At 41.1% G+C, this 25,305-nt stretch overlaps 1 protein-coding gene and 1 long non-coding RNA gene across 11 annotated transcripts in view; one reads left to right on the top strand and one right to left on the bottom strand.

The window, feature by feature from the left end:
- The window catches only part of LOC144288759 (uncharacterized), a 48,166-nt gene extending 40,401 nt beyond the window's left edge, over positions 1-7,765 (bottom strand). For both annotated transcript variants that reach the window (XR_013356734.1, XR_013356735.1), the window contains exon 1: positions 7,645-7,765. This is a non-coding gene — a long non-coding RNA (uncharacterized LOC144288759). The remainder of the gene's footprint in view (positions 1-7,644) is intronic.
- A 58-nt stretch (positions 7,766-7,823) lies between these two features.
- The window catches only part of KLHL7 (kelch like family member 7), a 67,899-nt gene continuing 50,417 nt past the window's right edge, over positions 7,824-25,305 (top strand). For 2 of the 9 annotated variants that reach the window (XM_077856541.1, XM_077856540.1), the window contains exons 1-2: positions 7,867-8,243; positions 25,077-25,207. Coding sequence is in view for 1 of the 9 variants with exons in the window: in XM_077856539.1 (XP_077712665.1) it covers positions 8,124-8,243 (120 nt within the window). In the remaining 8 variants the exon portion in view is untranslated. Of the gene's footprint in view, positions 8,244-8,521; positions 8,893-13,995; positions 14,055-25,076; positions 25,208-25,305 lie in introns of those variants that run through there. The other 7 variants (XM_077856544.1, XM_077856542.1, XM_077856543.1 and 4 more) reach the window with 7 other exon arrangements.

The raw sequence follows: 25,305 nt of genomic DNA, 5'->3' as shown, positions 1-25,305 counted from the left end.
CCCGGGATTGAGTCCCACATTGGGCTTCCTGCATGGATCCTGTTTCTCCCTCTGCCTATGTCTCTGCCTCTCTCTCTCTCTCTCCTCCCTCTGTGTCTCTCATGAATAAATAAAATGTTTAAAAAAATAAATTAAAAAAATTAAAAAGTTATTTTGAACTCTTTATCAGGTAAATCACAGATCTTCATGTTTTGGGGGTTGGTTACTGAAAAATTGTTGTGAGGGGCACTTGGGTGGCTCCATTGGTTAAACGTCCAACTATTGATTTTGGCTCAGGTCTTCATCTCAGGGTCGTGTGTCCAAGCCCCACATTGGTCTCCACACTGAGCATGGAGCCTACTTTTTTAAAAAGGTGGGTGGGCACTCCAGGTGGCTCAGCAGTTTAGCACCGCCTTCAGCCCAGGGCCTGATCCTGGAGACCCGGGATCAAGTCCTACGTCGGGCTCCCTGCATGGAGCCTGCTTCTCCTTCTCCCTCTGCCTCTCTCTCTTTGTGTGTGTGTGTGTGTCTCTCATGAATAAATAAAATATTTAAAAAATAAAAATAAAAATTATAAAAAATAAAAAAGGTGCGTGCCTAAGTGGCTCAGTCAGTTGAGCATCCAGCTCTTGATTTTGGCTCTGTTCTTAGGTTGAAATTGAGCCTTGCATCAAGCTCCATACTTAGCACTGGGTCTGCTTGGGATTCTCTCCCTCTGCCTCTCTCCCTGTGCTCACACACTCTCTCTCAAATAAATAATCTTTAAAAAATAAAATTTTTAAAAAAATGTTGTGATCTTTGGTGATGTCATGTTTCCTTGATTTTTCATGTTTCTTGAAGTTTTGTGTTGCTATCTTTACATTTGAAGTGGCAGTCCCCTTCCCCCTGTCTTTACTGACTGACTGGAAGAGCCGTACCTGCTAGGCCCTGCTAGGGATACTGAGGCTGCTAGGGATACTAGGGATACTGAGGCTGTCTCAGACCTTCTATGAATATGCTTGCTTCATGTCTATTGCTCCCTCTTGTGGCAGAATTCTTAAATTCATATGCCTTGTCTTGGTCAAGTGTTGACAGCCTCCCTTATGTTTTCCCAAAGGAAGCACTAAATTCTCAAATTTGTGGTCTCTCCCAGGCTTACAGATCTGGGCTTTCTGTATGTGCTCACTAGCTGTCTGCAAAAGCTTTCTCTCACTACTATCGGGAGTGTGCTCAGGGACCTGGCCATGGGGTATAAGTGTATGTAGGTGAGGCACAGAGAGTGCTGGGGGTACCTGTGAGCCAACTGTGGGGGATCTGCAAACAAGACATCCCCAGTGGTTCATGGGAAAGCCTCCCAATGGAGTCCATGTCAGGGTTAAAGGATCTGTGTCCCTTACAGTCATCCCGATTCCTGCTTGCTATTCTCCCAGCTACTCACCACTTCTACCCTCTCACCACCACCACCGACCACCCTCATGCAGCTCCTGACTCAGTACTCTGGATTGGGATTAGGGATAAATGAGGCTTTTTGGCAGCATCCTACACAGATGGAAAAGCTAGGTGTTCACTCACATACTTTTAATTTCCCCTGTGGGGGAAAATCAGGAGCTGAGATGGGTTTTCTTAGTACTGAGCTGCACTACCTTGTAGGACAGTTGATGCAAATAGAGTCAAACTGTTCCTCTTAACCTCACCAACGCATTCAGTCTTGAATTTTGTTTGGGCTCCAAAGTGTGTTAGATCTTATCTGCTTGACCCTTGGACTTCCACAAAGGCTCTCTCATCTGCTTGAATCGATGTTCTCCAGGAGTTCCTGACTGTGGATAAGGGAGGCAGAAGCCAGTTCAAGGGCTACTTCAGTTTTCACAGCCTGGACTGAGGGCTGTATGGCTATTACCTAACCCACAAGTAGGCAAGTTCCTTCCCAGATCCCTTGGGGTATGGTGCTGGTAACAGGACCAAAGCCAAACAAGGCTGTAGCTAAGTCTTCAGAGGTATGGGACTACAGTATGTAGGTCAGCTGTCTAGTTGCAGGCCTGTCCTCCCAAAACAGCTCTCCTAATTCTTGGACTGCATAGGAGTTTTACAACCTCCTAACTGAATCCTGCAGCTTTCACAAAGGCACTTTTGTTCATGAATGGATATCAAATTGTCGTTGTTGAGGAGGGAATATAAGTAAGGGAAGTCTTATTCAGCCATCTTGCTGACATCGCCATTAGAGCTTCCTCAAATTTTTCTTCATGCCCCTTTGTAATCCTTCCCTTTTGTCCCTCCCCGACCCCAACCCATAGCCCAGGCAACCACTGATCCGCTTTCTATCAATACAGACTAGTTTGCATTGTCTAGAATTATATAAACAGACTCATACAATGCATTTTTTTTGCCTGCCTTCTTCTACTGAGCAAAATTATTTTGATATTCATCCATTTTTTGCATGTATCCAAATTTGTTCCTTTTTATTGGTGCAAAGTATTCCAATGTATGGATATATCACTCTTTTTTTTTTAATATCTTCACAGTTGAACATGGAATTGTTTCCAGTTTCAGGGTTTATACATAAGTCTTCTATAAATATTTTATTTATTTATTTATTTATTTATTTATTTATTTATTTATTTATTTATGATAGTCACAGAGAGAGAGAGAGGCGCAGAGACACAGGCAGAGGGAGAAGCAGGCTCCATGCACTGGGAGCCCGATGTGGGATTCGATCCCGGGTCTCCAGGATCGCGCCCTGGGCCAAAGGCAGGCGCCAAACCGCTGCGCCACCCAGGGATCCCTATAAATATTTTTAAATAAATCTTTATAGGGCATATGCTTTTACTTCTCTGGTGTAAATACCTATAGGTTGAATGAGTGATTTATCTAGTGGGCATATGCTTACTTTTTAAAAAAAACTCCCAAGCACTTTATTAATTAGCTTCCTTTGGTTCAGGTGTTCAACTTTGACCCAATAAGCTGTACCAAGTGTAAGTAAGGTCCCGTAGAACAAGTGCATCTTTAGGCTGCATACTATAAGTAGATGGAGAATTGAGTAATTCATGGAAAATAAGAATGGGCTAACCCGATGCCTCAAAAGACAGAATACTGTGGCAAAGTTGGTTAGGTTCAAGCAATAGGTACAGCAAAGTCTTTGCCGAACACTTCATATGCAAATATATTGTAGATTTTCTCTAAGAACAGCTATCTTATTTCCCAAAGTTGTAATCACAGGGATCCTATTTTAGGGGGAGGTAGGGATGGTTCATAGCATTAGTATTCTGAGGAACACATTTTGGCAATTCTGGATTAAATAAGAATAGTGAAATTATTAACTCGGTGAAGTAATATTATTTGTCTCAGGGTAGCACCAACTTAAGCATTTTTGTAATTTTTATATCAGTTCTGTGTGGCAGGTTATATTCTTACAAATAAAGAGACTGAGGCATAAGAGAAGTTGAGCAATTTGCCCAAAGTTGAATGAGTAAAGAGTGGGGGTGCTTGACTGGCATCAGGCAAAGTTTCATGCTTAACCTCTGTGTACTATACTGAAGTCTATTAAGTGTGCAATAGCATTATGTCTTAAAAAACAACATACATACCTTATTTTAAAATATTTTTATTGGGGTACCTGGGTGGTTCAGCTGGTTAAGTAGCTGACTCTTGGATTTCCTCTCAGGGTCCTGGGATTGAGCTCTGTATGACTGTGCTCTGTGGGGAGTCTGCTTGGGATTCTCTCTCACCCTCTCCTGCTGCCCCTTCCCCCAACTTATGCATATGATCTCTCATTCTCTCTCAAAAATAAATAAATCTTTTTTAAAAATTAAAAATATAATTTTATTGCTAAAAATCGGTAATCATCATCTGAACTCTCAACCAGCCAAAATCTTTTTCTGGTGGAGGGTCTTGCCTCAATGTTGATGGTTGATGACTGGTCAGGGTGGTGGCTACTAAAGGCTGTGTAATTTCTTAAAATAAGACAACAATGAAGTTTGCTGCCTCAATGGACTCTTCCTTTCACAGCTGATTTCTCTGTAGCATGTGATGCTCTTTTAAAAAATTTTTTTAAAAGATTTTATTTATTTGACAGAGAGAAAAAACACAAGCAGGAGAGGGGAGGGGCAGAGAGAGAGGGAGAAGCAGATTCCCTGCTGAGCATGGAGCTCCATCCCAGGACCCTGAGATCATGACCTGAGCCAAAGGCAGACACTTAACTGGCTGAGCCATCTAGGCACCTCTAAAATAATGTTTTAAGATATTTCAGTATAGTTCCTAGAAGATTTTATTTATTCATGAGAGACACAGAGAGAGGCAGAGACATAGGCAGAGGCAGAAGTAGGCTCCTCACAGGGAGCCCGATGTGGGACTCGATTCCTGGACCAGGATCACGCCCTGAGCCAAAGGCAAACACTCAACCACTGAGCCACCCAGGTGTCCCAGCATAGTTCCTGGAAAGGAAAGTGCTCTATAATGAATAAGTTACTTAGTAGCTCATTGTTCAGAAATACTTTCTAAAACATGAGTTACAAATGCTTTTTTTAAAAATAAATTTATTTTTTATTGGTGTTCAATTTACCAACATACAGAATAACACCCAGTGCTCATCCCGTCAAGTGCCCCCCTCAGTGCCCGTCACCCATTCACCCCCACCCCCCGCCCTCCTCCCCTTCCACCACCCCTAGTTCGTTTCCCAGAGTTAGGAGTCTTCATGTTCTGTCTCCCTTTCTGATATTTCCCACACATTTCTTCTCCCTTCCCTCATATTCCCTTTCACTATTATTTATATTCCCCAATTGAATGAGAACATATAATGTTTGTCCTTCTCCAATTGACTTACTTCACTCAGCTACAAATGCTCTTAATGACATCTAAAATGATGAATACTTTCCAGAACATTTTCAATTTACTTTGCTCAAATTCATCAGAGGAATCACTATCTATGGCAGCTATAGCCTTATTAAATGTATTTCTCAAATAATAAGACTTAAAAGTCACAATTACTCTTTGATCCACAGGCTGCAGAATGGATGTGGTATTAGCAGGCATGAAAACATTAACCTTGTTTTACAGCTCCATCAGAGCTCTTGAGTGACCAGGAGTATTGTCAGTGAGAAATCATATTTTGAAGGGAATCTTTTTTTCTGAGCAGATCTCAAAGGTGAACCTAAAATATTAAGTAAGGCATGTTGTAAACAGATGTCTCATCTCCCAGGCTTTGTTGTTCCATGTATAGTGCACAAGCTGAGTAAATCTAGCATAATTCTTGAGGGCCCTAGGATTTTCGGAATGGTAAATGAGCATTGGCTTCAACTTAAAGTCACCGGCTTCATTAGCCCCTAACAAGAGAGTAACTCTGTCCTTTGAAACTTTAAAACCAGGCATTGATTTTTCTTCTTTAGCTATAAAAATCCCAAATAGCATCTTCTTTCAATAGAAGGCTGTTTCACCTACACGAAAAATCTGTTGTTTGATGTAGCCACCTTCATTAATTATCTTAGCTAGATCTTCTAAATAACTTGCTACAGCTTCTACATCATCACTACTTCATCTTACACTTTTGTGTTATGGACATGGCTTCTTTCCTTAACCTCACAAACCAATCTGTTAGCATAAAATTCCTGAAGCTCATTCAACCTTCACAGAATTGAAGAGAGTTAGGAGCTTGCTCTGGATTAGGCTTTGGCTTAAGGGAATGCTGTGGCTTGTTTGATTTTCTATCCATACTACTAGAACTTTCTCCATATAAGCAGTAAATCTGTTTCACTTTCTTACCATTTGTGTGTTCACTGGAGTAACACTTTTAATTCCCTTTAAGAATTTTCTTTCACATTCCTAAGTTGGCCAATAGTTTGGTACACGAGACCTAGGTTTGGGCCAATCTCAAGCTTTCAACATGCCTTCCTCACTAAGCTTAATCATTTCTAGCTTTTGATTTAAAGTGAAAGACCTGTGACTTCTTCCTCTCACTTGAACACTTAGAAGTCATTATAGGGTTATTAATTGGCCTAATTCCCATTCTGATGTGTCTCAGGGAATATGGAGGTCTAAAAAGAGAGAGACAGGAAAACAGCTGATTGGTGGAATAGTCAGAACACACACATTTATTAAGTTCACCATCTTATATAAAGGTGGTTTGTGGTACCCCAAAACAATTAGAATGGTAACGTCAAAGATCACTGATCAAGAGCACCATAAGAAATATAGAATGATGAAAAATATGAAATACTGTTACAATTACCAAAATGTGGCACACAGACACAAAATGAGCAAATGCTGTTGGAAAAATTGTGCTGATAGACTTGCTCAGTACAAGTGTTGCCACAAACCTTTAAATTGTAAAAAAAAAAAAAAAAAAAAAGGCAATAACTGTGAAGTATAATGAAGAATAAAATGAGGTATATTCTGCAGTATGTGAAAGAAATGTTTCAAGTAGGATGATTGCTGTTCCTGGTTTCTTTTGCCTTGTTACAGAATAGTATTCCATTTCATCTCTCACATTTCTACCTTTGAATCATGGATCCTTAGTGTCTCCCAAGGGCTTATCCACTTCCTTTCAATTTTTAACAGAAATTTGTTTTTAAGATTTTTAAAATTGATTTATTCATGAGAGAGAAAAACAGAGAGAGGCAGAGACACAGGCAGAGGGAGAAGCAGACCCCATGCAGGGAGCCCGATGTGGGACTCGATCCCGGGACCCCAGGATCACCGCCTGGGCCAAAGGCAGGTGCTCCACCGCTGCGCCACCCGGGCATCCCTAAAAGAAATGTTTAAACACACTCCTATTCTTCAGCGTTCTGGGTCATTTAATAAAGTAAACAAAATTTTCCTTGTTTCTCGTTTCATGAGGAACGAATGGTTTCTCTCTCCAGGGTCCACTCCAGAACCTCAAGCCATTGACTAGTTAAAATAGAAAATCTAAGAACCTCTAGATTAAGAGAAGAAAGATAAAGAGCACATAGGCATAAATAAATGCCTTACTCTTTGATAAAAATGGAGGCTTAGACGCCACTTGCTCTTTCATTTGAGTTACTGTATATCATTTGTCCTCAAGAGAAAGCATAATACTTCAGTAGTGTAAATTATTTCCCATAAAGCATGTCTCCGTCTATACCTGCATAGACCTAGGTAGAAAATTAAGAGGATATGTAGAAAATGTTCAGAATGTAAAATAATGTACCATTTCAAATCATCTTGTATACTACGATACACTAGAAAGAAATTATTATAGTTTGTTGTTGTTGTTTTTTAAGGCCTTTTCATGAGCTCTGTGATTGAGCTTCGTGTCCCGGTAGAATCCTTGGGGAAGACACACTGGACTAATTTAAGATTTTTTTTTTTTTTTTTTTTTTTTGGAGCTGACACCTGAAACAGCAGGTAAACCAGCCTAAATAAGCAGGCATTCCACATCAAGGAGACGCCGTCGGGACTGGGTGCTTTTGCTTTATGAATCCCAAGTAAATAACTCTCGTGTTGCATATATTATGCCTTTCGTTTGCAGTACGTGATCATCTTTCATCCTGTAATAAGTATACATCGAGCGCTTACAATTTGCCAGTGTCTGATGCTGCAGGGAAGAAAACACCAACCCGGTTCCTCCGGTGCTTACTCTAACGGGAGACATCCTCCTGCGTCCTACCGCCTACGTATCCAAAAAAAAAAGAAAGAAAGAAAAGAAAATTTCGCTACAAAAATCTAAATTCGTCAAACCTGACTTGGGCAAACGGAAGAGCACGCACGCCCTTGGAGCCGCTGCAAGTCGAAATCCCGCCGGCCCCCGGCGGCAACAAACACGCCCGCGCCGCGCCTCGCCTCGTCGCGTCGCGTCACGTCACGTCACGTCACGCCGCCCGGGAGCCGCGCACAGCTGTGACGCACAGGCCCCGCCCCCTGCTCCCGCCGTAGCGCCCCCGCCCCCCGCGCCCCCTCCGCGAGTGAAGTGCGCAGACTCGTCGGCCCGGCTCCGGTTCTGTCGGGACGCCGCCGAGCCCGCGACGTCGCCTCCCGGTGAGTTTCTGAGGGGGCCCGCCAGGCCTTGTCGTTCCGCCGTGGCCGCGCCGGCAGTAGGGCGCTGCAGCCGCAGTCCCGGCCGCGGTGTTTGGTAAACAGAAGCCCCAGCGTGCCCGCAGCGTGCGACCAACCCCTCGCTCGGCCCGGCCAACCCCGGGCGTGAACCGAGCTGACGGAGGATGGCAGCCTCCGGGGTGGAGAAGAGCAGCAAGAAGAAGACCGAGAAGAAACTTGCTGCTCGAGAAGAAGCTAAATTGTTGGCGGGCTTCATGGGCGTCATGAATAACATGCGGAAACAGGTACCGCCTTTGTGGGAGGGACGGGCGCCGGGGGGGGGGGGGGTCCGGGACTCGCGCCCGGGGGACCGCGGCTCTCCTCCGCGGGGCTCGCCCTTCCTGCCATTTTCCGCACGCCAGCCACCCTGCGGTGTGCGGTGTGCGGTGTGCGGTGTGGTGGCGGCGGGTCTCGTTAGGCCGTTCTCGAGCGCTAGCGTGCCCGTCTGCTGATGCTGCGGGGGACTGACTCCTCGGGCTGGCGTTCGGCAAAGCGCGTCGGTTGTGTAACAGCTCTGCCCTACTTATCTCTTTGTGAGGCGAGGATCCCTCCCTCGGAGAGCCGCTCCAAGGTGTCGTGAGATCTTGTGCGAAGGAGCCCATTGGCACAGCCCAATCCCAGGCCCCCGAAGAAGGGGGGGGAAAAAAAAAGCATCGCTGGCCTGAAATCAGCTAGTCTTAAATAAGGATTCCCCGCCCCTCCTCTGTGTCACCCGGTGGAGGTAGTCAAAGACAAATCCTCCCGTACGTGTTCATTTAAAGCCAAACACAGTCACGGGTAAATAAATACCGCGCAGTGTTTTAAGGCCCCTGTGCGCCTCTGTGATTAAGAGGAGCTCTTTGTTCTGCCTTTGATGTATGGCGCATTAATGAAAGTCTCCGCGTTGGCAAAAAGGTGGGTTATGAAAAGAATGGATTTTAACAGGGAGAATGTAGACTAGAGAGGGTTTTGTTTGTTTGTTTGTCTTTTAATTCCCTGACGTCTTTTACCAAAGAGCATATCAAAGTCACTTGGTTACTTTTTTTTTTATTCCGTAAGCTTTATTTCAATAATAATAATAATAATAATAATACGTATCTGAGGAGACGTGGGAGTGTTTCTGTTTTGTGATCGTGGTCCTGTCTTTAAAGAGGACAAAAGCAGGATGTGAGTATGAATAATGGCAAAAGCTGGTTTGCTTATCTAGTGATTCTGATGAGAATATGGACAACGGTACAGGGATTGAAGATTTGTGTGAAGACCCGAGGCTTCTGGTTTCATTAAGCAAACTCTCACTGCTGGGAGCTTGTCTTTGTTCATCAGCGGCTGGCGTGGTGCATGAATGCAGTAGGTATCTGTCCAAATGCCTTTAAACCTTTCCTGGCTTTGGTGCTGAAGTAGCTGTGGACCTCTGAATTCAGTATTATGTGTAACTTACTTTCACGTATCTATTTTCACGTATCCATTCAAGTTCCTTTCATGTAAAGCGTTTTACATTTACAACACCAACGGCTTCAAATTACTGGTGCATTTAACAAGTGTTGGCTTCTAAAGGTCCAACACCATTCACCAGTGCTCACATTTGTTTCCAGCAGTCCTCCCACTCCCCTCCAGATATGTGGTTTTTGTCTGTGGACTCCAGCGTGGTAAAGCATTGCCTCATTCCTTATGTAGATAGGGTGCAACGGGATTGCAGCATCAGTTGTTTACTTGAAAGAAGAGGTGATTTTCTGAAACTGGATGCTTAGCTCTTTGGGTTTGAAAATTTCTGATTCATATCCCTTTCTTATACTTAGCGTTAGACTATATTAACATCTGTTTATTTATTAAGTTAGAAATAAAGTTACTGAAAAATCAGGATTCTGTTACTGTTACTGAGGAGGAAGGGGGAAATAGAAGCTGGGTGAACAACCAGAGATCTCTTTCACAGCGGTTAACTGACCTTAATCTGTTGGATTCTCTTTTTGTCAATAGCTTTACATGTCATTCGGGTATTCTCCAGTAGAACTTTTACCAACTTGGTGGAATCCTGCATCTTTTGCAAGATTTGTGTGATTTTTCAGTTTTCACTTTGCAGTTGATTTACATTGTACTTGTTTAACATCATAACAGTAGAGACTCACCAAGAATGATTGACAAGGGCAGTTGTTGGGAATTGGCAGAAATAGAAACTGGTCTGAGCCGGAGGAAGAATGTTTGAGTGAGAACCAATTTTATGAGGGTTTTTGTTCTTTAGTGAATATTCTATTGTGACTATTTTTGCTTCCCCATATGACCTCATCACTTTGGGGATCAGAGTAACGAGCGCCTGGATGAAAAGGACCCCTCTGTACACACCCAGAAACATTCTTACAAGAAGTTGAGCATATGGTAAAATTAGAATACCTGAATTCCAATCCTGCTCTACCGTTAACTAGTTTTGTGATCTTAGATAAATATGATTTAGGTCATTTCATCTCTTGATAGCCTAATAGCCAATTTTATGTGTAGTAGTGAACGGGGGTTCTTCAGAGCCAGCAGTCTCTGCTGGTGCCTTTTCCTTCTTATGGAGCCTTTTCCTTCATCATCCTTGCAGTCATTTCTAGTTTTCAAGTAAACTTTCCAAAGAAGTAGAGGATTCACTAAAGGATATAAATCATAAACATGCAACTCAATGAATTATCACAAAATATACATACCACCAACAAGAAGTAGAACATGAAGAACACACCAGAGGTCTCCATTTACACTCTTCTCAATCACTACCCACCCCCTAAATGTAACCACTGTTCTAACTTCTGTCACCATAGATTTGTTTTTCCTGTTTTAGAACTTATAAATGGAATCATACTCTTGGGTCTTGGTTTCTGAAAGCTAACATTATTTTTGTGAGATTTATTATGTTCCGTGTGGCTCTACTTCATCTTCATTGTATTTATTTATTTAGTATTCCATTGTATAAATACACCACAGTTTATCCATTCTATCATTATGGACATTTGAGTTATTTCTAGTTTGGCACTATGAAGAATAGTACTACTTTGAACATTTTTGTATGTTTTGTACATGTCTTTAGAAGTGCACATGTATGCATTTCTGTTGGGAAGTACTCCTGAGAGTTGGGAGTTGTGGAGTCACAGGCTATGCTACACTCAACTTTAATAGATAACTGTCATAATGTTTTGAAGGTTGTGCCAGTTTATGCTAATGCCAGCTGTGTATTAGGCTTTTATTCTACATCCTGTCAGCACTTGATATTGTCAGTCTTTATAACGTTAGCCATTATAGTGGGTATATAGGAGCATCTTACTTAAATAGGTTGAGCACTTTTTTTTCCCTTTTTGTTTATTTTTTTTTAATTTTTATTTATTTATGATAGTCACACAGAGAGAGAGAGAGAGGCAGAGACATAGGCAGAGGGAGAAGCAGGCTCCATGCACCGGGAGCCCGACGTGGGATTCGATCCCGGGTCTCCAGGATCGCGCCCTGGGCCAAAGGCAGGCGCTAAACCGCTGCGCCACCCTCCCTTTTTGTTTATATTAATTTTATTACCTGATACACTATAGAGGAGCTCTACAAAGCAGGGCTGGATCATAATCAGTACTGCTCATGTCCAATTGCTGTTGCTCTTGTGTTAATTAAGTGTAGGAGAACCTTAACATTTAAGGGATATGTCGTAAGATCTTCCTAAGTACCACTATAGTTTACAGTTTCCCCCTGTTAAGTGAATTAAAGTATAATTAGAATTTAAAACCTTATGTTAAAACCCTGTTGAGAATTAAGAGAACCAAAAAAGCTGATTTAAGGATTGGATGCTCAGCAGTCAACTAGGCTTACTTACTAACTAAAATGACTTCTGTATACTCACCTCTTCAAGACTGTAAATTATTACTAGCCATTAATCTTTAGGGTGAATAATACAACTTCCTGCATTAAATTTTCAGTAATAGAAACACTTCTTGATCATTTATTTTCTACCAGCCATTCTGCAATGTGTTTAACAGTCTTTGTCTCATTTAATTCCACCAACAACATCCATTGACTACTCCCATTATCCAGACTTTCTTATTTTTGACTCCAGGCTGTCTTCTTTTGTCTGCCCAGTTTAGGAGATAATCATCTCTCTCTTCGCTTCCTTCCAATGCCCCCAGGCTTTCTTGACCTTCCATCCTTTCTTCATATCTGTCTGGCAAAAAGCATTGATGACTATTTACCTTTTTTGTGCAAGGTTTCCAAGCACAGCTGGAATATATCCCATTACTAGGCAGTTCGTTGTCAGGTGTCTTAATTTCAACTCAGCTGTCAGTACTGGTGATCAGTCCTGCGTTCTGTTAATTTTACTGTTTTCCTCTAAAATGAGTCCTCTATTTGCTTGCTTTCAATAGATCATCCCCCTTTTGATAGTGTAAATAAATAGAAGACGTTATTTTGGAACTAACTCTTAGATTTCTACCCCCAAATCTATACACCTATTTTGACAATTTTTTATTTTGCTACAATGGAGAAGCTGCCTCTTTTTCATCTAAAGCCAGTGTTTTCACCTGGGCTTTGAATCCCTCAATATTAGCCTAGTCAGAAAAGTTACATTGTTTGTTATTACATCTCTTTTGAGCATCTTTAACTTCTTCTCTACCGGAGTCTAGCATTTAGGCATGTTTTAACTTCTTTAATTTTTTTAACCATCCACCCAAACCAGTCCATCCATTTTTAGTCTCAACACTCCCCTATAAATAATACCTCTCTCCTCCCTGTTAAAACCAGAGGATGGGTAGACTCACTGCCCCCTTTTCTTTTAGCTCACTATTGACTTATTCATCTAGCTCAGTTTGGCTTTCTAACACATCCATTTGGGTGAATACTTAGTGAGCCACTGCATGCTAGGCATTTTGCTAGATTCTGTACTTGCAAGTGATGAGCAAAACCAGACAATCTCTGCCCTGATGTAGTTTTAGTCTAGTAGGAGAGTGAGACATTTGTCAAGCAGTCACACAAAAAAATGTAAAATTGAAACAGTGGTAGGTATTATTGAAGAGAAGAACATGATACAATGAGGGCAGATGAGTGGATGATTTGACCATTAGGAAAATTTCCCCCAAGGAACTGGTGAATGAACTGAGAGCTGAAATAAAAGTACATGTTAAGGGATGCCTGGGTGGCTCTGCGGTTGGGTGTCTGCCTTAGGCTTAGGGCGTGATCCTGGAGTCTTAGGATCGAGTCCTGCATAGGGCTCCCTGCATGGAGCCTGCTTCTCCCTCTGCCTGTGTCTTTGCCTCTCTCTGTGTTTCTCATGAATAAATAAACAAACTTTTTTTTAAAAGAGTACATGGTAATCAGGCACCTTAAGGAAGAGCCTCTTAGGTAGATGGAACAGCAAATGCAGAGGCCCTAAGTCAGAGACCTGCTTACCATAGAATGGCAAATTCAAGAGACTGACTTAAGGCCAGTGTGACTGGAACACAGAACATAAGAGGGATGATAGTGTAAGATGAATCTGGAGAAGTAGCTAGAGACCTGCCCCGGCATAGTTTCATAAGTCAAGTTGGGTGGAGGGGTTGCCTTTATTCTAAAGCCCCTTCAGATGTATGTTGTGCATGCATGTTTCTGAGAAAGAGGAGGGATCTGCAAGTGTTTTTCTTTTGAAAAAGATGGTCTGATCCGTGGCAAATGAGAGAGCTCTCAGAGTGGTTGTTGGCAAACCAAACAGGAAGTTACTCAGTAACTCAGTGAGATGGTCCTTTGGATTAAGGTGGTAGCTACAATAGAAATGAAGAAAAGATGACATATTCAAGAAATTTAGGAGGTAAAATCCACCGGACTTGGTGATAATAACTTCCACCTGTGGATGTGATGACTAAATTAGATAACCAAATTAAGATGACTTAAAACAGGACCTGATAATAAGTTCCCAATAAATGTTGGCTATTTTTGTTGCTGTTATTATGGTTGACTGGATGCTGAGGGATTCAATACAAATTTTCAGTTATGACCTCTAGGGTTCTAGAATGCATAGCAAGGGAGATAGTGACACTATTCACTGAGAGAGGAGATACTGGAAAAGGATCAAGGCTTTGGGGAAAGGATTATAGTTTGTATTTTAGGTATGTTCAATTCACAGTGCTTATGAGACATTAAAGTATATATGATGAATTGACAGGTCTGGAGAGTTGTGGGTTAAAAGTGTAAATTCATGGGGCACCTGGCTAGTTCAGTCATACCATGTGCAACTCTTGATCTCGGGGTCATGAGTTCGAGCCCCACATTGAGGGTAGAGTTTACTTTAAAATATTCTTTTTGGTGGTGGTGAGGCAGGTAACCTGAATGGCTCAGATGGTTAAGCATCTGCCTTTGACTCAGGTCATGCTCTCCATGTCCTGGGATCTAGCCCCACATTGGACTCAGGAGAGCAGGAACCTGCTGCTTCTTCTGCCTCTGCTGCTCCTACCACTCATGCACATGCTCTCTCAGGTTAATAAATTTTATTTACTTATTTATTTTAGGGGTGTCTGGGTGACTCAGTTAAGTGTCTGGCTGAATTTTGGCTCAGGTCATGATCTCAGGGTGGTGAGATCAAGCCCCTTGTCAGGTTTGAGCTTAGTAGGGAGTCTGCTTCAGATTATCTCTCCCTTTCCCTCTGCCCCTTCTCCCACCCTTGCATGTGCGCACGCTCTCCCTCTCTCAAATCTTAAAAAAAAAAAAAAAAAAAAAAAATTAAGTGTAAATTTGTGATTATCTGCAGATGTTAGATAACTTTTTTGTTAAAACCGTGGAGAATCTAGGATAAATGGGGAATGAGTCTATAAGGAGCCCCCTTCCCCCCCAAAAAATGTCCAGAAGAGTAAGAGGAAAAGGAGTTTCAGTTTTCAGAATCTGAGAAGAAATTGTTTCAGAAGGAGCATGGCAAATTTTGAAGCCAATGAGAAGTCAAGATATAGCAACACAGGGGAGTTATTGACTGTAGTGAGTGTTGTTTTGATGGGAGACAGATGGAAGTCAGATTATCATGAGTACGATATGAAACAATTGAAACAGCTTTATTGGAGAAATTTGGCCCTGAAGGAAGTAAGGGAGTCAAATAAAGGTCATTTGGTTTTGTTTAAATTGGAGAGGTACAAATGTGCTTAAAAACTGGAAGAATTCATTTGTTATGGAAAGAGCCCAGATGTCCATCAACAGAGGAATGGATAAAAAAGATGTGTGTGTACACACACACACACACACACACTGGAATATTACTCAACCATCAAAAAGAATGAAATCTTCCCATTTGCAACAACATAGATGGAACTAAGGGTATTCTGCTCAGCAAAATAAGTCAGACAAAGACAAATACCCTGTGATTTCACTCATTTGTGGTACTTAAGAAACAAAACAGGTGAACATAGGGGAAGGGAAGGAAAAATAAGACAAAAACAGGGAGGCAAACAGTAAGAGATTCTTAACTATAGGAAACAGGGTTGCTGGAAAGGAGATGGGTAGGGGGATGGAGTAAGTGGGTGATGGGCATTAAGGAGGACTGAACACTAGGAATCAGAATAAAGGTGTTTCTGCTCTGAAAAGTAGGAGATGAGATCATTCACTAAAACGAAGGAGGAAGATGAAGCTAGAGGTTGAGGAAAGTAATTTTTGTGAAGAGTAGAATTGGTATGATGGCTGGCAGTATTTTTGAAGGTTTTTTGAATTTAGGTATCATGGATTTCTAACGAATATTTATCCTTAACCAAGCCTTTACAACCCTGTCTGATGTGATCCCAACCTATTTCTGTCAGATCTCATACCACTCTTCTCAGCCATTTCACTCCAGGCACCTGTCTTCCTTCAGAGCCTGCAATATTGTACCAATGCCTGTAATTCTTTTTCCCTCCTACTCATGCTTCAGTTTTGACTTTAATGCCACTTCCTCCCAGAATGCCCTACGTTATTTATGTCAAGGGCCTCTATTATATAGATTCTATTCCTTTTGTTCATGCACTGATCATCTCTATAAAGGCAAGAAACACTTCTTATTGTAATGTATGTCTTTGCTACTAGGCTCTAAGCTTCATGAGGACAGGGACACTGTCTCATTTGGTGCTGTATTGCCAACATCTACCACATAGGTGCTCAAATATTTGTTAAGTAAATAATTGATGTCATGGTTGATAACACCCAGAGGTTAAGGGCAGAGTAAGGAGAAAAGTGGACAGAGGATGAAACTCTGGGGGACCACCAATGTTTTAAAGGATAGAAAGAAAAGTACATTGGAGATTAAGGTACGGAAGCAAGAAAGCAGGGAATAATATCACTAAAACCAAGATACAGGTGACAAAGGAGAGACAGGAGTATCAAATGTAGTAGGGAGGCCAAAAAAGATAAAGTGTCCCCTGGGTTTGAAAAGTGATGGTTAAGTTTTAATGGAGTGGTGGGGGAAGGGGCAGATTTTAGAGGACAAAGGATGGATAGAATGGTGAGTACATGGAGAGGGACCTGCCTCCTGTGTTTGGCCCAGGCTTTTCAGAATAGGATTAATGTTCTTTAAACTCCAGTAGTATATACCCAAAGAATATAAAATACTAATTCAAAGGGATATATGCACCCCAACTTTTATAGCATCATTATCTATATAGTAGCCAAACTATGGAAACTGCCCAAATGCCCCTCGACTGATGAGTGGATGAAGATGTGTACACACACACACACACACACACACCCCTCACACTCACACATATACTCAAATATTACCCAGCCATAAAAAAGATTGAAATCTTGTCATGTGCAAGCAACATGGAGAGAGCTAGAGAGTATTAAGTTAAGCAAAATAAGCCAGAGAAAGACAAATACTATATGATTTCAGTCATTTATGGAATTTTTAAAAATTATTTATTTGGGGGGGAGGGCAGAGGGAAAAGCAGACTCCCTGCTGAGCAGGAAGCCTGCTGCTGCTGCCTGGGATCAGGACCTGAGCTGAAGGCAGATATTTGAGCCACCTAGGTGCCATTCATGGAATTTAAGAAACAAACAAATGAGCAGAGGGGAGGGTTCACACTCTGGGCTGAAGGCAGGCACATTTTTTTAAATGAGCAGAGGGGAGGGGCAAACCAAGAAACAGACTCTTAAGTATAAAGGATAAACTGATGGTTTCTAGAAGGGAGGTGGGTGGGGGATGGGTTAAATGGGGGATGGGTTAAATGGGGGATGGGGATTAAAGGAGTGATTTTTTTTTTTTTAAGATTTTATTTATTTATTCATTGAGACACACACAGAGAGAGAGGCAGAGATACAGGCAGAGGGAGACGCAGGCTCCACGCAGAGAGCCTGACGTGGGGACTTGATCCAGGGTCTCCAGGATCCCGCCCTGGGCTGCAGACGGCGCTAAACCTCTGCACCACCGGGGCTGCCCTAAAGGAGTGATCTTACTGTGATGAGCACCAGGTGATGTATGGAAGTGATGAATCGCTATATTGTATACTTGAAACTAATATTACACAGTATGTTAACTGGAATTTAAATAAAAACTAAAATATATATATCTCCAAATTAAAAAAATTAAAAAATAAACTCCAGTAGTATAAAGTGCATACTGACAGCATGACACTTACCACATGTGTATTGAATGAATGAATACAGAAGCATATCGTAAGGGAGACATGATTATATTAAAATTTCCTTCTGCAGAGAAGACAATCAAGATTTGGGAGATGCAAGAACTATTCCAATCCTAAGGGCTTCTACCCTTTCTGTAGGAGCTGCCTTAATTGTACTTAAGCTCTGACTGCTGCTAATCTATTTCTCTTTCAGAGTTTCAAATCCTGGATAGAGAGGCTGTGATAGACCTAATTTGGGTTGAGTGTTAGCCCTTTGAATCAATTTTCTATGGTAAGGAGAAAAAGGTCATGGAGCACAAACATCTTGAAAGGCTTTTTATATACTGATACTCCCTTCACTCCTTTCCTGTGAAGGGAGAATACAAGTCAGGTAGCTACTCCAATTGACATCTGCTACAAAGATACGTGTCCTTGAAATAGTTGGCATATTAATACATTTTAGTAGGTAATAATATACAGCGTATAATTAGTTACATTCTGTTAAATGCCAAAAATGTGGTTGATTAATATTTAAGAGAGACATTCTTAAGAATATGCAATCTGGGGGCAGCCCGGGTGGCTCAGCAGTTTAGCGCCGCCTTCCACCCAGGGCCTGATCCTGGAGACCCGGGATCGAGTCCCACGTCGGGCTCCCCGGATGGAGCCTGCTTCTCCCTCTGCCTATGTCTCTGCCTCTCTTGCTCTCTCTGTGTCTCTCATGAATAAAAAATAAAATCTTTTAAAAAAAAAAAGAATATGCAATCTGTGTTAAATATCATAAATTCTATACTTAATTTCTGGTTAGCCTACTGGAAAAATGGTGTGTCAGGATTAAATGAGTTCTGTTTTAGACCTTCTCTTTGAATTGCACTTAAATTGAATCACAACATTATACTGTAAGCTTTTATCATGAAAAATTATTCTAAAGTGGCTTTGTATCATTTATAAAACTTCTTTTAGTAGTGTTGTCTTTAGTCACTTATTTCTGTAGGAAACAGTATACTCTAGTGGAGCTAACATGGATTTGGTAATTAAACAGATCTAGGTTTGAATCTTAGCTCTGTCGTCTTACTAATTGTGTGACACTGGGCAAGTCCATAACTTCTTTAGCCTTTTATGTTTGTATCCACATGACAATGATCATAATACTATACTGACCTATCTTACTAATGTTGGGGATAGTGAGACAGAGAATGTGAAAACTCTTGATAAATTATTCTGCATTGTCAAATATTGTTGGTATTGTTATTATCACAGTGAATCTACTGGAATTCTTGGTTACCAGCAATGGAAATACCTTCTCTGTTAAGTCAAAATTTATTTATAAGAATATCAGGAGCGAGCAGCCCAGGTGGCTCAACGGTTTAGCGCTGCCTTCAGTCCAGGGTGTGATCCTGGAGACCTGGGACTGAGTCCCATGTCAGGCTCCCTGCACAGAGCCTGCTTCTCCCCCTGCCTGTGTCTCTGCCTCTCTCTCTCTCTGTTTCTCATGAATAAATAAATAAGAACCAAAAAAACCCAAAACAAATTATATATATATCTATATCTATCAGGAGCTTACCGTATTGACCATAGGCTGGAAGATGAGCAAGCAGGACAAACAAGCAGAAACCAGACATTCTTTGTTAGCTAGGCTTCAGAAACCGTGGAGTCCATTACATTGCAGGAGCAGTCTTGACTACTTGCTGTTGTTGCTGCTGCCACTGCCATAAAGATCTCCTCCATCTTCTGTTATTTGCTCAAAATTCAAAATCCTGAAAGTAGATATATAATTGGCTGGCCTTAGGTGGTTTGCCAAAGTTTGGCTCTGCCAAGCGAACAGAAGAAATAACTGACTTTTAGCTTCCATAATGAGAGGGAGACCCTGAGAATTGCCCTCTCACCAACATAGTTCATAATGAGGAATTTTTTCAGAAATGGGAGTTTGGGGTTCTAATAGGCAGGAAATTGGATGCTAGATTGCAGAATCCATAGGAAAAAAAAAGTCATCAAGTTTTTTCACTTACCATATCTAACTTCAAGTTCAAGATTACGTGGTGTGATACCATTCCTTCTATAGTCATTTCAAGATTCAAGATTCTTTTTTTTTTTAATTTTGTTTTAAAATTTTTTAAAGATTATATTTATTTATTTATTATGAGACACAGGGGTGGGGACGGGGACAGAGACATAGGCAGAGGGAGAAGCAGGCTCCATGCAGGGAGCCTGATGTGGGACTCATCCCCAGACCAGGTTCACAGTCTGGGCTGAAGGCAGGCACTTAACCACTGAGCCACCCAGGCATCCCTTATTTCAAGATTCTAAGGCCTAAGTCTTAATAGATTCTTTATATGGAGAAAATTTCTTTGTGGAGGGAAAATTCTTTGTGGAGGGAAAAGTTTCATAGTTAAAAATTATATATAAGTTATATAAAACAAATATAAGAGCAAGGATGAAAATAAAAATAGCCACTTCCACTGTTATTTATTTGTTAATATTTTTATGCATTGTATTCATGATTTCTTCCTTCACTGTTCCTATTCTTTGTCTTTAGACAGCTCCTCAAGGTTCTTTATCTGGTGGGGTGACCTTTATTCCTAGGTATCTTGAACCTTTGGTCTTGTCGTAGAGGGTCACTTTAGTCTTTCATTAACATTTATTACTAGATTTAGCAATACCAGCAATGGGCTTGGAATTTGATTTTACGTTATTTATAAGCTGATTAGTTAGCCTGTTACTGTTTAATGGATGCTGGCGGGAGACATGAGACTCCTAGGTTAGAGACAGCAGACTTGATTACTCAAAGCACACCATCATGAGCATCCACATGTATGTGTCAGTTCCCCTTATTTCCTGAGTACTATGAAGATGACCCACTGGGGCCCAGATGGATGTCATACACAAAATGTGTTTGTTCTGTAGCTGCGGAATGAACACAAGCTTAAGGAATCTGCCATTTTACAGCAAACAATAAGCAAACCTGGCCCTTAACTCTTGTGGGAAGACAGTATCTCATTCCTAGGGGTTGCTTGCTGGCAACATAACCTTCAGAAGTGGTGGCCCAGGTAAAAAGTGTCAGGGCCTTGCCTTTTTGGCATGTCCAGGAAGATATGTAGGAATTCAAGAGACCCATGGAGAACTCTTCTCTCCCAACAACCAGAAGGTACCCAAGGTCATCTTGTGAGCTCCAGCTATCTTCTGTCCCATAGAGAACAGCAACCTTTTTTTCCCTTCCTGACCAGGTTCAGGCACCTAGCCAAATGTAGTAACTTTTACCCAGTGGCAAGTAGAAGCCAAAACGCCCAGGTTGTAGTCTTAACTTCTAATTCTATAGACACTTTATTCTGTTGCTTGATTGAAGCATTCTTCTTTTGGGTCCTCATATCTTTAAACGAGCAGAATCCACCTCCAGAAAGACTAATTACTGAGATCAGAAGCAAAATATTTGTGAGTGAATCTAAGCAAAATAGTGAGGAGGCTTCTTCCATCCCTTGGTTGCCAGGCTGAGCCTAACTATATAGAAACCATTCATATCATTTGAAAATGGATTCTACCGCTTAAAAAGTCTGAAAACCACTGTTATAAGGCTTTTCCCTGAAAGGAGAAAAAAAATATATAAATATATATACATATACACATATGTCTATATGTGGTGTGGGGAACAGCAGGCAAAGGGGCCGGGGCTGGGAAAACATTTTTTACCTTCACCTCACCCAAAGGAAAGAAAATGAGGTATAACGAGCTCATCCCTCTCTCCTACAAATTTTGCCCAGTGAGAGAGAAGTTGTAATCTAATTAAGCTCAAAGTTAAGACATTGTTGTTCTATTAATGGTAGGATTACTATTTTGAAATTCACATACTTCTGCTTAAGGTCTCCGCCTACTAAAGAGGATATGTAAAGTATGTCGTATGATGGACTCTGTAAGCTGGATTTGGGCCCAGCTATCCTTTTTTCTCCACTATTGAACATATGAATATGCAAATTCCAAAATTTAGATTGGGATATATACAAGTGTGAGTAGATGAGGGTTACCCAGTACTTACCCATTTATCAATAGTATTTTTTTAATGTTTTATAATTTTAAAGATTTTATTTACTTGAGAGAGCAGGCACACATGCACTAGCCAGGGTGGAAGTGGGCAGTGAGAAAAGCAGACTTCCCACTGAGTAGGAAGCCAGACATGGAGCTCCATCCCAGGACCCCAGGATCATGACCTGAGCGGAAGGTAGATGCTTAACTACCTGAGCCACCCAGGCACCCCAATAATGTGTTTTATTATGTCTCACTTGGCTATTAATCTTTGTATAAACTCCCTGATGAGAATCTCAAATGGCTGGATGGTAGAATTCAGGCATCAAAGCCCCATCTCAACTCCCAGCAGAAGGTAACTGTACCAATTAGCTGTAAATTCATATTTCCAAGATTTTGTTTTTTAAGATTTTTCTGTTTTTTTTTTTTTTCCCCTGCACAGGGAGCATTTTGTTTTATCTTAAAGGCATCCTTTTTTTTTTTTTTTTTTTTTAAGATTTTTATTTATTCATTCACGATAGATAGAGAGAAAGAGACACAGGCAGAGGGAGAAGCAGGCTCCATGCAGAGAGCCCAACACGGGACCCGATCCTGGGTATCTGGGATCACGCCCCAAGCCAAAGGCACTCAACCACTGAGCCACCCAGGCATCCCCTGGGGATCCTTTATCAATAACTGTTCTTTTGTGTATCCTCTGTAGACCAGTTTAGAAAGGTTATTTAAGGGGCAACTGGGTGGCTCAGTTGGTTCAGTTCTGGTCATGATTCTAGGTTCCTGTGAGTCCCATATTAGGGTCCCTGCTCAGCAGGGAGTTTGCTTCTCCCTCTCTTTCTGCCCCTCCACTTTTGGTCTCTCACTTATGCTCACTTGCCCTCAAATAAATAAAATCTTTTTTTTTTTTAAGTTTAATTTTTTTTACTCCAGAAATCTTTTAAATGGGTAGATGATCTCTTAACTCCTGATTGGAAATTTACTTCTATTTCCCATCTCAAATTTTTTTCAGCCAAGATTTCATTCATAGCTCTCCAGATTATCTGCAGTGAACAACCAAATGACAGCTTAGACTCTTAATTCTATACTAGCAACATGAAATCCCCCCAAATTTGATTCTTGTGAACCCACTCATGATTAAATTCCCACACCTGTGATTTCCCTCTGAGTTAAAATTAAAGGTCTTTCCAAATATGTGCTTTCCTTGGTTTCTTCGCTGCTCAATCTCAGCCAGAAGGCGTTCTCTTAAGTGTTGGATAGATTTGGGGAAGCTTTCTTCCATTGGAATATATTTAGTTTAGTGCTTCCAAAGATGAATTTCTCTAATTTCAAAGTAGTTGGTGCCACGTGTTTTCAGAATGTTGTAGGATTCCTAGGACTCTTAAGATCAGCACAGCAGCATCATCATCCCCACAAATCTGAAAAGATACAAGCAAATCTCCCATCTCTATAATAAATAGTGCAGATGTTGACACCTTACTATAAAGTCCTAACCCACATTATTGTTCTCAGACAAAAACAACAGAAACTCTGGTTTCTAGGGAACAGAGAATCGTCAAAGAAAACATAAAGATATCTTGGCTTTTTGCTTGCACAGATTGCTGCCAGACTGTTGGCTGTCTGTAATTTGCAGACTCTAAACTCAGATGAGAGAAATCACTTATCAAGAGGCTAATAGAGACACTTGACCATATAGGGAAGGAATTTCATCTGCTTCACTGGCATAGTCCTTGTTCTTGGAGAAATTTGCCAGGGGGATTTACTCAGCTGCCAGGTCTTCTAGAGTTTCCCTTTTTCCCCTGTTGTCTGTCCTGTGCATTTAAAGCTCAATATTTATTTCTTTTTTGAACCTTAGGTAGCCCAGTGCTGAAGTAGTTGAGTTCTGTCTAGTGACAAAGTATTTTCTTTTGCGACAATGATCCACGTTTGTAGCAGGCAATCGTGCAGAGCAGTTTGTGGCCTGGCATTCTCTACAGTTCTGATCCACCTTGTTATTCTGCACCCTTGTGTCCCCATTATGATCCTGTCCTGTAGTGAAATTCCTTGTATCTACTAATCCTATCTCTTGGGGAGGGTCTTTTTTCCTTTCCATTTATTTCAGCTGGAGAATGACCTTTGTTCTAAAGTTTATGGTCCCTTTAGGGACTAACATGGCCTTTACAGTGTACTCTCAAAACCTTGTCCTTCCTCATTATTTGAGTTTTCCAGGCCTTGGAAACTAAGTGGTAGCAGACATACTCCTTTTTGCTACCTATGTGTGTCAAAATGGGCTGTGTCTCTGTCCTCTGTTTGTTCCTTTCAGGGATCCTCAGCTTAGTTGTTAACCTGTTCAAGTTGAATCCTTTCCTTTCTACATAGTATAGAGCTAACATTTTTTTTTTTTAAGATTTATTTATTTATTCATGAGAGACTGAGAGAGGCGGAGACACAGGGAGAAGCAGGCTCACCACAGGAGCCGGATACGGGACTGGATCCCAGATTCCAAGATCATGCCCTGAGCCGAAGGTAGACACTTAACTGCTGAGCCACCCAGGCATCCCAAGAGCTAACATTGTTTAGACCAGAATACCTTCCTTACTTTTTTTTTTTCCTTTTGATTTGAGGCCCAAATGTTTTTCTTCTTCCTCTTAGTGCCTTTCTTACAGACACGGTCATAGTGGAAATCAAGAGGTCCATATGTTCAGGATTGATTGAGCTGCTGCCAGTCTTCACAACCCACAGTAAAGTAATTCCAATTATGGACAAGTTCAGCATCTAACTTAGGCTTGGATTATATCTGCATTACTTGGCTTCCCTTTAGTATGACCTAGTACTCTCCCTTACAGTCTTATTTCCACAGACTTCCCTGATATGTTCCACTATATATGTAGCTTTCCTGTCTTTCTACCCATATCACCTTGCAAATTACATACATAATGGATGAACTACTTTATAGTTGATCTTCCTTTTCAGAAACTTTACAAAGCTATTTGAATTTAATGTAATCACCTGTTACAACTGTCCCAATTTTTAAGGGCAGTCCTCTGATTATGTGTTTGATATCTTACCTTTGGCTTTAAGAGAGCTCTTAACAAAAATTTCTTCAATCCAGGCTTTTTCTGAGAACTGTTTTAGTCTACTGCTGAACTTTACTTTTCTCCCTCCATGTGTCTTTTTGGCTTATATGTCACCCTACTTGAATAAATAACAGTAAAGGTAACTTTTTTTTTCTTAGTCCCGTCTTTTAAAGAGCATTTATACCGAACTGTATCTTCTTTCCTTTTTAAAGCTGTTTGACCTAACTTGTCATGTTTCCCTTAAAGAAAAAAATTCCCCTTTTCCTCTATTAATCTTATGTCTAACTTTGTTTTTCTTTCATTTTCTCACTTGCCTTATTGTGATTATATATGTGTATATCCACTGTTGTTTTTCTGAGCAATTAAGATTGCTAAGGGCTTTTTAATTTTTTTCTTAGCTTTTGAGTTTATTATGGCTTTGTTGAGGCTTTCCTAGTATCTCAATCCAAGAAGATGATTTACCCCCATATAATAAGGGCTGCATTTCCCTTTATTTTTTCAGTGATTTAAATCCACCACCCAACTATAGTTGAATCTACAGTCTACTCAGGGATTTATACCCAGGGCCAGCTTGAAATCACGCTGGGCAGGACTGATTGCAGAACCTTGTTGACAAGCTACTTAAATCCAAAGGTTAGTCATTCCTCAGTCCTCTTCTTGGGATATGATGAAGAATAGAATTTGGGAATAGAATTAGATGATTGCATGCCTCCTAGTAACGCCAACACATA

This window comes from Canis aureus, chromosome 18, assembly GCF_053574225.1.
Source record: "Canis aureus isolate CA01 chromosome 18, VMU_Caureus_v.1.0, whole genome shotgun sequence".
NCBI classification, from domain to species: domain Eukaryota; kingdom Metazoa; phylum Chordata; class Mammalia; order Carnivora; family Canidae; genus Canis; species Canis aureus.
The sequence above is the reverse complement of the archived record's forward strand: the minus strand, read 5'-3'. Positions and strand labels throughout refer to the sequence as shown.